We start from the raw sequence: 12,075 nt of genomic DNA on the forward strand, positions 1-12,075 counted from the left end.
TCAGTTAGCTAGAGGGGAAACAGCTGTTTAACACGTTAGGAACGACTGATTTGGTAAATAATGACTAAATTAGTACATTTCCCTGACTGCAATTATTTGATGTGCTGAGCTTGACAGGTGTGCTATAATGGACTCTCACATTTGTATGTTTCAAAGGCTCCCTCTACAATAGCAGTTGCCATAGTAACTTATTAAGATCCACTCTAGAGCAATATCCTGACCTAACTAGATCCAGAAATTTCAAGCAGAACATCATGGATGGAAAAGAAAATCTACAAAGAAAGACTATTTACAGGTGCTGTTTCAAAAAGGCATTAGTGCAAAAAAAATGTTTATTAGAAATGACATTTTTAAATATACTTTGAATGAACCTGTCAGTTCATTTTCATCTTTAGCTGAGAATATGAAAAGTTTAAATTCAGTGAAGTGTTGTTATTGAAGTTTGAAATAGAAGTCTGGTGTCTACTAAAACTGTGCTGATTTGCTTTACAGCATACAGTAATACTGCTTTAATGAGTTACATAAAGAAGCCTACCGGGACAAGTTCTGCAGGGAGAGGAGGAGAGTAATTAAATTAGAAAATATAAAAAAGAAATGGCTGAGATCTAACCGTTTATCTCAGAATTTAGCTCTGGGGACAGGATGGCTCTTTTTTTGGTTTCCTTCTTCCTTCAACCAGCTATTCCATCCCTTTTGCAATCCCCCCCCCCCCCCCCTCCTTTTGGGGGGAAAAATAGCACAAGGAAGGAGAAGGAAGTAGGTCGTGGCTGGGAATTGATTGATGTGGTGTAGCTAAAGTCTGGTTTTCATACCACCACTTTATAATGATACAATGATAATGATATATATAAATTCCCCTCATCTCTCTTAAAGAGCCTTTAGAAACCTTCACGTCCTGTGATGTAATTAGCAAGTAGAGCTCATTAGGTTAAATCACAACATCAGGAGAAAGACGGCTCAATGCATGATCTAAGATCATCGTCACAGATCTCAGGCAGTCACAAAATGTCTCTGAGGAACATATACAGCCGAAGGTGTTGGTTTCCATGTCAAGTGTTTTAGTACCCGTTTCATTCTTTGTCTCTCAAGTACACTTGGCCTCCATGTCATAGAGCCGCAGTAATTCACTCATGATGGTTTCGATCTGAGCCTTGGTGATGTCTGCACAAACAACCTGCAGGGAAACAAGCAAAACATCAATGCAGATCCCAGAATTGGGTCCACCTGCATGCTATATCAGAGATTACATCTAAATATTAGTTCTGAGGCAACTAACAATAGAGTCTATTCTCTTGTAGTGATCTTTTTGCAGTCTAGAGAAAACAACAGCCTCCTATTTTAATTTCCTCTAAGAGGCCTTGCTGTGGCTAAATTTTTACCTCAAATTTCCATTTAAAATAGGTCAATGTAAACAGGAAACCCAACAAAGGTTAGAGAAACATGAAGAAAAAACAGAGAGTGGGCAATGATACATTCAATGAACTAGATATCAATGTTTGTTATTTCATAAAAGTACCAAAAACCTAAATTATTTTAGGTTTCAGCATCAGATGTCATGCTCATATGATCTATATTACACAGGGATGCCCCAATGTGGAAATGTTAATAGTGTGATGATTTTTATATTAAATAATAACCGGTAATTAATTATACAGCAGTGGCCAAAAGTGATGTATGGAGAGGATAATTTTCAATATCTGCTTTCAATTACCCTGCAAGATCAAAATATATTGCATTTAAGAAAACAAACTAACTTGGTTAAAATAATTTGGAAAGCAAACTACAGCTTATCATGGAATACAGGTTCCCTATCAAAAGCTACTCTCGATGCTGCGCTCAATAGCGCTAATGGGCTCAGCATCTTGTTCCAGCATTTTCAGAGAACAGGGTTATAGTCAAGTAACCCGAGACGTTTTATTTTACTATGCAAAAATTAGTAATTTCTTTGTATGACACAATTTGCCATGTTATATTACGTTATAACAGATGAAGCAGTTGCACATGTATATTAGTTTTACACTCTACACAACATGCTTACAAATTCCAAAATAAAAAATTACAAGGAGGTGAAGATCACTTTTGGCCACTACCATATTTTGCATTTTACATATTTTTGCATTCATAAGTTGTAATCAATATATTTGCCAATATTCTGGTATTGATCCAGAACTCTATATGTGTCATATAACTTCAAACATCATACAGAGTGGAATACAATGGCAGAAAACAATCTTTCATATCTCATAATTACTTAACAAGTTTAAGCCTTTTATGAAGTACTGGAATTAAGAACATATTATTATTGTATATATATATATATATATATATATATATATATATATATATATATATATATATATATATATATATATATTTTTTTTTTTTTAGAAATGTTAAATGTAAATCATAGCTTTAACAAATATAAAGAAATGCCTTTGTGCCATCCATAAAACTACTCTGAAATTTTTCCACAATTGTTTAATAATACTCTTGAAATAAATATAGTATTTTTTTTTTTATTATTAGTGTTCATCAATAGGTAGACCAACTAGAAATAATCTGGGCTCACATCATTTAGCTATAATTTACTGACTTAAATGCATCAGCCTGTTTTACTAATACCAATAACTAGGGCTGCCCTCGACTAAAGTTGTTTTCTGGTCGAGTAGTAGTCATTCACTTTAAGCATTAGTCAACTAATCACACGTTTATTAATAAACCATTTAAATCATGCTAATAAGCCTTTAATTTGATTAAACAATCAAGAGCACGCATAAATCTTGCCACAGCACACCGGCAGAAGTAATGATGATGAATGTGACAGGGAAAAACAGTGAGATCAAACTGCATTAACATTAGGGCTGGGTTGATAAATCGATGCAGAGTCGATTCGTGGATCGATTCTTAGATTTTAAGAATGCATCGCAATTCCTCTAGAATAGATTCTGAGCTTAGATTTGAACAGCAGACGGCGCTCTAATCTAGTTTTTATCCGCACACTCAAGAGCTCATGAAGAAGAGTGCTTGTGCGTTTGGCTGAGTCATGTAATTTCACCTCAGCTTAGAATGTCTTTATGACGCGAGATTAATGTAAACACATCCCACTGTGAACACCTTTATAACGTTTCGAACTTTACAAATTATTATTTTAGGTTCAAGTGTGTGTAAGGATTTGGAAACAAGCAGATTATGGCTGTTTATAAAGCATGCAGTGCCATCTGCTGTTCAAAATTAAGCTCAGAATCGATTCAAGAAAGAATCACGGTTTCCTGATTCACGAAGCATCGATTAATTTCTCCAGCCCTAATTAACATATTAATAATTTATTGATAAACTAGTATTTTTGGTTTAAGAGATTAATTCGGCGACACTGACTCGTCATCTCCACAGTAACGGATGTGCCTGCACGAAAGATTCATATGGATTACATGACCTGAGCATATTCGTTTTTTCAAATTTTAATCTTTTCTTTTGAAAGTAGACGTTTCACTCTCTATAGATATATTTTTAATGCCTGAAAGGCAAGTATACACAGAGTTTCACACTCAAGTTCACAGAGGCCGAGACGGCAGAAAGTGCATCCTGTTTACTTTCATTATTTTACAAAAGCGCAATGTTTTGACAGGTAACATGTCTACAAACATGTTTAAAAATAGTAATGCTCTGCAGGGTTATTATCATAACCTAAAGCTATTAAAAATGTTGTTAATAGAATTAAAGTTCAAAACAAATAAAATATGAATATTAGGTTAAAAAAAAAAAAAGAGCAAGTGACCGCACCGGCGCCTCCATCTGTCCTCCTGTGAGTGCTACTGTTCTGCTTTCACACTCCACTAAAACACGTGAACTGTGCACATTTTTCTAGGTTAACATTAGATTGAGTGGCCATGTAAAGTTGCTACTACTTACATATTTCAGATGATAAGCCATATTTGAGGTTGATGAATGATAGACGTGTGGATTCTTTTTTTTTTCTGCGACCAAGCGTCTAAAAAATTATCTTCTCGTAATCTGAAGGTTAGTCGACTATAAGGGGGCAGCCCTACCAATAACATTTAATGGATGTGTGAGCTGTGCGATTTCCGATATGTGGGTGTGTCAGTAAGCAGCTCATTAATACAGAAGGATAATTAAAGGCTCTAATGCACACCAGCACACCAGTATATGTGTGTATTGTAAGAGCTAGACAACGAATGATGACGTGTGACATCATAGTAGTGGTGTCCCAATCCTTAGGGGAATATTTTCTCCCCTACCCCTTGACACTCTGTTTCATGGGACAAGAGGAAGGGGTAGGCGTAGGGGTAGGGGAAGGGGTATAAAATAGAATTGGGATTGGACCAAAGTCTAGACAACACAAGAAAAAGTACTTTTTTTAAATGATTTTTATACAAACAATTGCACAAAATTACTTGTATAGACTTTCCACATCATGATTTTGTCATATGTCATATACACCCACTTAAAAAAAAAACTAATAAAACAAAACAAAATTGAGGTCCCTTTTACATGCCAGTTGGATGGTTTCTTCTTTCCTAAAACGCTTCAACAAATAACTAGAAAAATGAATCATAGTCTTACGGCTAAATATGTCAGAAAAGGTCTATTGTATTTCTTTGATAGAACTTGACAGAATTCTAGGAAACTGAAGCCAAGCAAGTGGTTTTAAAAGTCCTTTGAAACATATGAAATGGTTTGATTCTTAAATATTACTTTAGAGCGTCACTAAGGGAACACATCTTGTGTGAAAGACAATGTTATTTCTCCCAGGCCAGGCAGCAGTCATTAGGTGCCCTTATTGCCATGGGAACTACTTGCCAGTCTCTAAAGGTTACTGCAATCAAGGCTCTACTGATGCCTGATCTGGCTCTGGCAATGGTAAGAATCAAACTGGTCAACGTTCAGTCTCAGTGACTCAATGCAGACACAGCATGACCCAAATGCTGCCTGGACATTTTTAGTTGTTCTCCACATGAAATTGTAAAAATAAAAAATAAATCCTACCTGCCACCACTCTAGTTCTCCTCTGGGGAGCTGCACTCCATATGTCTGGAGAGCAAGATAGAGGGAGGTGAGGGCTAGGTGTTGAGGCTTATGGCGGACACACACAGAGCCATGGTAACTGTCTTTTAATACAGCCAGGGACGTCTCTGCGATGGGGGTTCGAGACCAGGCGTGGCGATTCAAAAGACTCCTCACAGAGAGCAGGTACTGCAGCAGGTACTGGGACACAGCAAAATCAAGTTTGTTAGATGGATCAAAACACAAATAAAGTTTAGACAGCATTAGATAGAGAAGGTACAAAGATAAGAGTACGTTTACATCTTATAATTGATCAAATTCTTAGCAATAGAGAATGAAAAGAATAAATCGATTCACTGAGTCTTGGCAGTGTGTATAAAGAGTGCCAGTGTGATGCCAGTTTAAAGCAGTATTACATCACTGACATACTATAGTTTTTATTAATATTTTACATTAGCTTTCAGAACTTTTTTCGCTTTCAATATATCTAATAAATTTTTTTCAGTTACTAATTTTAGTGCTTCAGCTTACACCTATTTCAATAAGTAGCCAATAGGGCTGTCACTTTTTATTCGATATTCGAATATGCATTCGAACATGATGTGAAATATCCATAATCGAACTATAAATAAAATATCCGGTTTTTAAAATGCCATTTTATTCTTTGCCATTTTATCCAGTAGAGGGCACTCTAGACGTATTGTAGCCATAGACTGTAAAAAAAATATGGACGTAGTGTCCGTGACATCACCCATAGACTCCTCAATAGCGGTTTTGAAGCTTAAAGTGTGCAGAGTGGGCTGTCGCCATCTTGGCAGTGCGTCACTGCGTGACTTTCCCGGACAATCAGAAAAGGGCAAAAAGGCGGGAGCTGATTGCTGAAGCCACGCCCACTTAGCGCGACTACATTGTCAGCAGCGGCAATCCACCTGTCACTCAAGTGGCTACGCCCTTAATTATGCAGAACTTTAAGGCTTAATATAATTTAAACGGTTGAGTTATAAATAAAAAATTTTCACCCCTCACAGTTGTCATGAAGGGCAAAATTAGCAATATAGACCAAAATTGTTTTTTCAACCAGGCTGTAAACATGTTTTTTTCTGCTGTAAAGTTGGGCATTTTAACATGGGGAGTCTATGGGACTGACTCTCTTCTGCAGCCAGCCTCAAGCGGCCAGTCGATGAATTGCAGTTTTAGACACTTCCTTAATGGCTTCACGAGAGAGAGCGTGAGGTTGCCACTCGATTGTAGCATAGGCCCATGACCAAATCACGCAAATAAGAGCTAGTAGCCAAGCACGTCTGTGCGCTCCGTACGTGTGTTCTCCACCGCGGGGAACATTGTAAATAAAGAGAGCCGCACTTGATCCAGATCAAGTTGATAGACTGGTGTTTCTTGCAAACAATATTAAGAAAATGAATTAGGCTAGGCTATATGACTTATTCCTGCTGCTGTTTAAGTTGTCACGTTATTGTTTGTGTCTGTTCTGAATCTTTTTTTTTTTATTTGCCTAATATTGTGAGATATGCATAGTTGCACTTCATATAAGTTGACAGAATATCAATCTCCATTAGGCTACTGTGTTTTTTTTGTGTGTGTTTTTTATGCGTGGGGGGGGGCAGTCACGTAGACATTCAATTATATTGAAATACATTACATGATATTCGATATCCATTCGAATTAGATTTTTCTCAAAAGTGAAAGACTAGTAGTCAAGGCATCAGATTAGGTTGTTTTTTTGTCAGAGCTTTCATAGCTTTAGTTTATGATAATAACTGTGCCAAGCATTATTTTTTTTACTATATTGTTTTGTACACAAAGCACAGTATATATTATATAGGCTTCCTGCAAAAGGTTTGCTGCCAGTCATTAATGAAATAGTTCATCCAAAATGGAAAATTCTATTATCGGTTACTCACTCATTGTGGTTTAAATCCTACACAACTTTTCTTTTCTGTGGACAACAGATATATTACTCATTCTAAAAGCTTGAGACCCAAGGTAACAATTGCATGCGTTACCTTGTGTGGGTGCTCAAAAGACACTTGGAAGTTAAGTTGCCGAAGGATGAGCAGCTCACATTGCACTATACTGTCCCTCAAATCCCAGAACTTCCCGTCCAGTTCCAGTGGATCACTTTCTGGGTGAAAATACCTGGATCAAAGAAAAAGGACATACTATGCCTATACATGAATTCTGAGAACAGAACATGCTACTTAAATATCCTCCTTATATACCTGTGACAGACATTGATGATATCTCTTGTCCTGAGATGCTGCTCTTCTACTTTGCCTGCGAGGTAGATGGCAGACATGGCCACTAGGTAAGGCTCATAGACCTGAAGACTGGCCGACTGGAAGAACCTGTGATACAGCACACATGCTGTGGCCATGGGCACTGATCTCATGCCTAACTTCACTCCTACAGATGAGGAAAACATAGGATCATAGGATGCACATGCTGTAGCATCCAGGTGGATGCTGCACACTGGTGGTGGATGAAGAGATACCCCCTGACTATGTAAAGCGCTTTGAGTGCCTAGAAAAGCGCTATATAAATGTAAGGAATTATTATTATTTATTATTATGGGACCAGAAACTGGATCTGCAGTTCATCCTTGGATAATGAAAATGAACTAACAAGCAGCTGCAGTGCATCCTTAAAACTTTGAAAGTTAAAGAGATTAAAAACAAATTTCTAAACAATTCAGAAAAATTGCAGATACCAGTCTCGATGATAAACCGACAGACTCTGAAGTGTGTTTTGGAGTCTGGGACATCTTCAGCACTTCTTCTGCCTTTAGCCTCATTGACGGATCCAGATGTTGACGCCTGCGTGCTCATTTTACGCCTTGCATCAAAATGGTTACAGTTTCAAAGCGTATTATTGGATTTATATTTACTGTTCGCATGCACAACCCAGAGCCATATAGAGTGAGAGTTGCGACAACTCCATTGACTCCAATGGAACGCTTTTTTTACAGCAATGGCGGCTCGTGGAGCCTCTCAATAGTTCCCGGAAGTAGCGGCAAACCGATGCCGCGCCGTAGAGATGCAGCAGAACAAACCGTTTGCGACGCACTTTTAACAGGTAAGACGTTTAAATAATACGATTGAATATTATCAGTACATCTTAATAACAATAAATTGCAAATTAAAACCTTCTAGTAGATAATCACTCATTAAATGAGTAGATTTAAGGTTTGTTATCAGATAACTAACAGATTAGGCTAGGATTGGAGCTGCATAAAGTTAGTAACGAACACCCTAATAATTGTAAAATCTGTTCTCATAATTCAGTTTCATCCATCGTGTTTGCAATTAGAAAAAAAGGAGTATAAACATATTTTTTTGCAGGGTGGGGAAAGTTAGCTAACGTTACATAGCCTATTACGTTAGTTCAATATAACGTGTGACAGCGGTGAGTGGAAGTGGTAAAAATGAGGTTATAAAGTTTGTTCCTTATTACACGTATTCAATTACTTAATAATAAAATGCACCCTATTGATATACATTTAGAGTGAATTGAGTTTGCAAAAACATGGGTGGAGTGTTTTTAGTCATTGTGATTCATTTACTATTACCTGTCTATATTATATAATAATACTGTATTATATACTTAGACTTGTTAGTGTATAAAAGTAACATACTGTAATATTCTGTGGGTTCTGGTAGGTGGAGGATTAGTGGTGCCACTGAAGTGTTCTGTGATGGAGCATCAGTGAAGATGCAGGTCAGGAGAGCTGAGGGGACCTTTTTTTTTTTGATAGCTGAATTTTCATTATTTTTCTTAGTGCTGCCTTTGCATTGCTTGATCTTTATTTATTTTTCTTGTCTCTTAAATTTTTTTAATAGACCCTGGTAACTGGCTGATGGTTCACAGGAATGCTGACTGGCTGCTGACTGACTTGCTGCTGGTTGACTGGGCAGTGTCACCTGTCCCTGTCTCTCCTCTCTAGCCATGTCCTTTTTCTTCACTCTCACTTTCCTTTCTCTGAGTGTCCTCGTTCTTTTTTCCTCAACCTTTGAAACTGATAGAGGTAGAATACATGGTTTTGCTAATTTAAAATATTGAAAATATCACATCACTTTACTTCAACTAGTACGAGTTTGTACTTATTATATATGAATCACCTGAAATAACATAGCTGTAATCAGCAGCCATTTCTTGTATGTTCACAGGTCTAGGGGGTGCATCGTGGAGCAGGGCCCTCCTCTTTTTGACCACAGGACGATGTACAAAGATTGTGGGAATAGCATCTGGTCTCAGCCTACTCTTGAATTTTTTGGTCATGACAAATTGCATTGCCGCAATTTGTCTGCATACTGACTTCAGTTTAGTTTCCACACACACCTTTTTTTTTGTCTACCCACTTACAGTACATATCACATGGTGGTTAAATGCACAGTTATAGGTAACACTGATGACTCCCTGCAATGTCTCACCATGAGTCTCAGCTCCCTGGGTTTTGCAAGGCTTTGCTTGTTCCTTATTTCTAGTAAAACATTGTCAATGTAAAAAAGTGCAAATAAATGTAAGGATAATTACCTAACAATTTTTTGTTGTTGTAATTTTTATTTGTATTTAGATTGCTCCTGCTGACTTGAGCCAACCATTATTTTCTCCTCTCTATGTCAGCGGGGAAGCCATACATTCGCACACCTTTCTCTGACTGAGTGGAGCATCCCCATGCAGCACAGTAAACCACGGTGGAGACTATGCAAGGACAACATGAAAGAAAGGACACATACAAAATGCTTGTCATGCTATGAAATTTATTAGAAATGTATTCATGAATTGCTGTAAATAGTTAATTGTATAATTACAATTTAAAATAACTGTTTTCTATTTTAAAATGGAATATACTCCTGTGATGCCAACCTGAATTTTCAGCATAATTTTGAATGGCAGTGTACATGTTTATATACGAGCATGCTTAAGTTGTTTTAAACCTGAATATATTGTGTACATGAATAAGTATTGTAAGAATTATACTAGATATAATAGGTATATTATTTATAATACATAATTATATTACTATATGTAATTGTAAGAATTATAAACAGTAAGCTTCATTTTACATTTATTTAACATGCTAATTACTGCTGGTAACAGTTAATTGACCCATAGTGCGGTGCGAGCTGAAAATCACCTGTCACCAGCCTGTCTCTGTACTACCTGAAAGTCATCGATATGACATGAGTTAACATTAGATCAGTGAAAAAATGGACAATATGTAACGTAAAAAGGCAACAGCAACCCGTGTTTATAAAACTTAACGTTAGCCTGAAATACGTTTTTAAAATAACGGTAATTGAACACTAATCCTCAAATAATACCCGATTTGATATTTTAAAAACAACATCGCTGTAACTACATACTCATGCTACATACATAAGTCAGTGTGTTGTATAAACATATAAAATAAATGCATTTATTGACTCCTTATTACCAGAAATCGCAGTTCTGTCACTCTACTCTATCAGTTTGAATGGCCGCCAATGCACTTCCTGGAACTATTTGAAGTCTACACGAATCACGTGACAACCAAACATTTCGAACTTCCGTTGTCGCAACTCTCTCTCTATATGGCTCTGGCACAACCTTAACAGTCGGTTGTTGTGACTTTCCTTCAGCGGCTCGTTAAACGTGCAACGTAGAGCTCAAATGATCTCCAGCGCCCCCTCGCACGGGAGGATATCACTGCACGCTGAACGAAAGGGAAACTTTTATTTTATTTTAAATATAAAAAATATGTTAAATATTATATAACATAGAAAATAAGAACTGAAGCTTAAAAATAAACACTTTGCCAAGGCAGTATTTTAAATATTCAAAGAATCTAAAACAATTTGAACTTGCTAGGAGACCATTGCCAGCATATTAGAGTGGAAAAAGATTTCGAGTAGTTATTCTGCTTAAATTATAACTTTTCTTGCTTTTTTAAAAAAAATTAAATAACGTTGATGCATAAAGCATATTTATGATGTTTTCTGCAGTATGAAAGTGCCTTTTAGTCACAAAAGTTCCAAAATTGGGACATTTCAAAGAGGCAACATTAACACAGCCAGTCGCAATGTCAGTTTTTTTGCAAAGGAACAGCTTTTATATGATTCGATATATATATATATATATGAACAATTTTATATATTACTGAGAAAAAACAATTCCTTTGTAACAAATATCTTTACTGTCTCTTTTGACTAATTTAATACAATTTTCAAAAACAACAAAAATTGTGCATTTTAATTTGTGCCTTTACACAAACAGTGAACCATGCCAATGACATTAAACTTGAAAATGCAAAAGCATGCGGACCACACAGACAATGGAATGTGCAAACATGATAAATGTTTAATTTTTTCAAAAAGAAAGGAAAAATTTATTATTGGCAGGCTTCGAGTTATTTTTCATTTAAATGTCACAGTACCAATTTCACCGGGTGGAGAGAATAATTGCCCAGTTCATATTAATACTTGTGTATGGTCTATTTACTTTTTGCTCCTCAAGAGACCGTCAGTAGCAGAAGGCCACACTACATTTATAGCACCGGATCGAAGCCGGCTGCAATGAATTTCTGTGCAAAACAGCTTTTACTACAAACACTTCCACACAAGAACATTGTTATCACACAAGAACATTTTGATAGAAAACTATTTTTTTTTTAAAGTAGATAAAATTAGAATAAATAAAATGGAAATGTCTACATACTACATACTATTACTACTGTAAACTTTGCAAATAGGACATCAGCCCCTTCAAGTCAATGAACAATAACAAAGTGGGCTGCAATGAATGTCTGTGGAAAACAGCTTTTAGTGAAAAATTTCTATACAAGTACAGTATCACAAAAGAACATTTTTAATGATTTTAAAATAAGTTTTAAATGAACACAAAATGCAATGTAAATGCATGCACAACTAATAACTAATATCATCACGCTATAAAGGGTTGGCCTGCGCTGGGTGCGCCCCTCCCCCTATAACTGTTCTGTCTCCTGGAGGAGCTCATTTGTATGAACACGCATAGGAAAAAAGAACGATAGAAAGAACG

The 12,075-nt window shown here is 36.4% G+C and overlaps 1 protein-coding gene and 1 long non-coding RNA gene across 4 annotated transcripts; one reads left to right on the forward strand and one right to left on the reverse strand.

The window, feature by feature from the left end:
• Positions 1–299: 299 nt before the first annotated feature.
• On the reverse strand, positions 300–10,705 carry LOC127944170 (cyclin-Q). 2 transcript variants are annotated; one of them, XM_052539985.1, is made up of 6 exons: positions 10,620–10,705; positions 7,748–7,933; positions 7,260–7,443; positions 7,044–7,176; positions 5,005–5,223; positions 300–1,174 (listed from the first exon to the last, which is right to left on the reverse strand). In XM_052539985.1, the coding sequence occupies exons 2-6, from the start codon at positions 7,863–7,865 to the stop codon at positions 1,085–1,087; spliced, it is 744 nt and encodes a 247-aa protein (XP_052395945.1). In that variant the 5' UTR covers positions 7,866–7,933; positions 10,620–10,705; the 3' UTR covers positions 300–1,084. The 2 variants fall into 2 exon arrangements, with proteins under 2 accessions (XP_052395945.1, XP_052395944.1); XM_052539984.1 differs by lacking the exon at positions 10,620–10,705 and having other exon boundaries at positions 7,748–7,959.
• Positions 8,004–10,611, forward strand: LOC127944171 (uncharacterized). 2 transcript variants are annotated; one of them, XR_008150287.1, is made up of 3 exons: positions 8,004–8,112; positions 8,697–9,556; positions 9,661–10,611. It is a non-coding gene; the product is annotated as an uncharacterized LOC127944171 (long non-coding RNA). The 2 variants fall into 2 exon arrangements; XR_008150288.1 differs by having other exon boundaries at positions 8,036–8,112; positions 8,877–9,556; positions 9,661–9,896.
• Positions 10,706–12,075: the final 1,370 nt, after the last annotated feature.

The sequence above is a fragment of the Carassius gibelio genome, chromosome A23 (genome assembly GCF_023724105.1).
Source record: "Carassius gibelio isolate Cgi1373 ecotype wild population from Czech Republic chromosome A23, carGib1.2-hapl.c, whole genome shotgun sequence".
NCBI classification, from domain to species: domain Eukaryota; kingdom Metazoa; phylum Chordata; class Actinopteri; order Cypriniformes; family Cyprinidae; genus Carassius; species Carassius gibelio.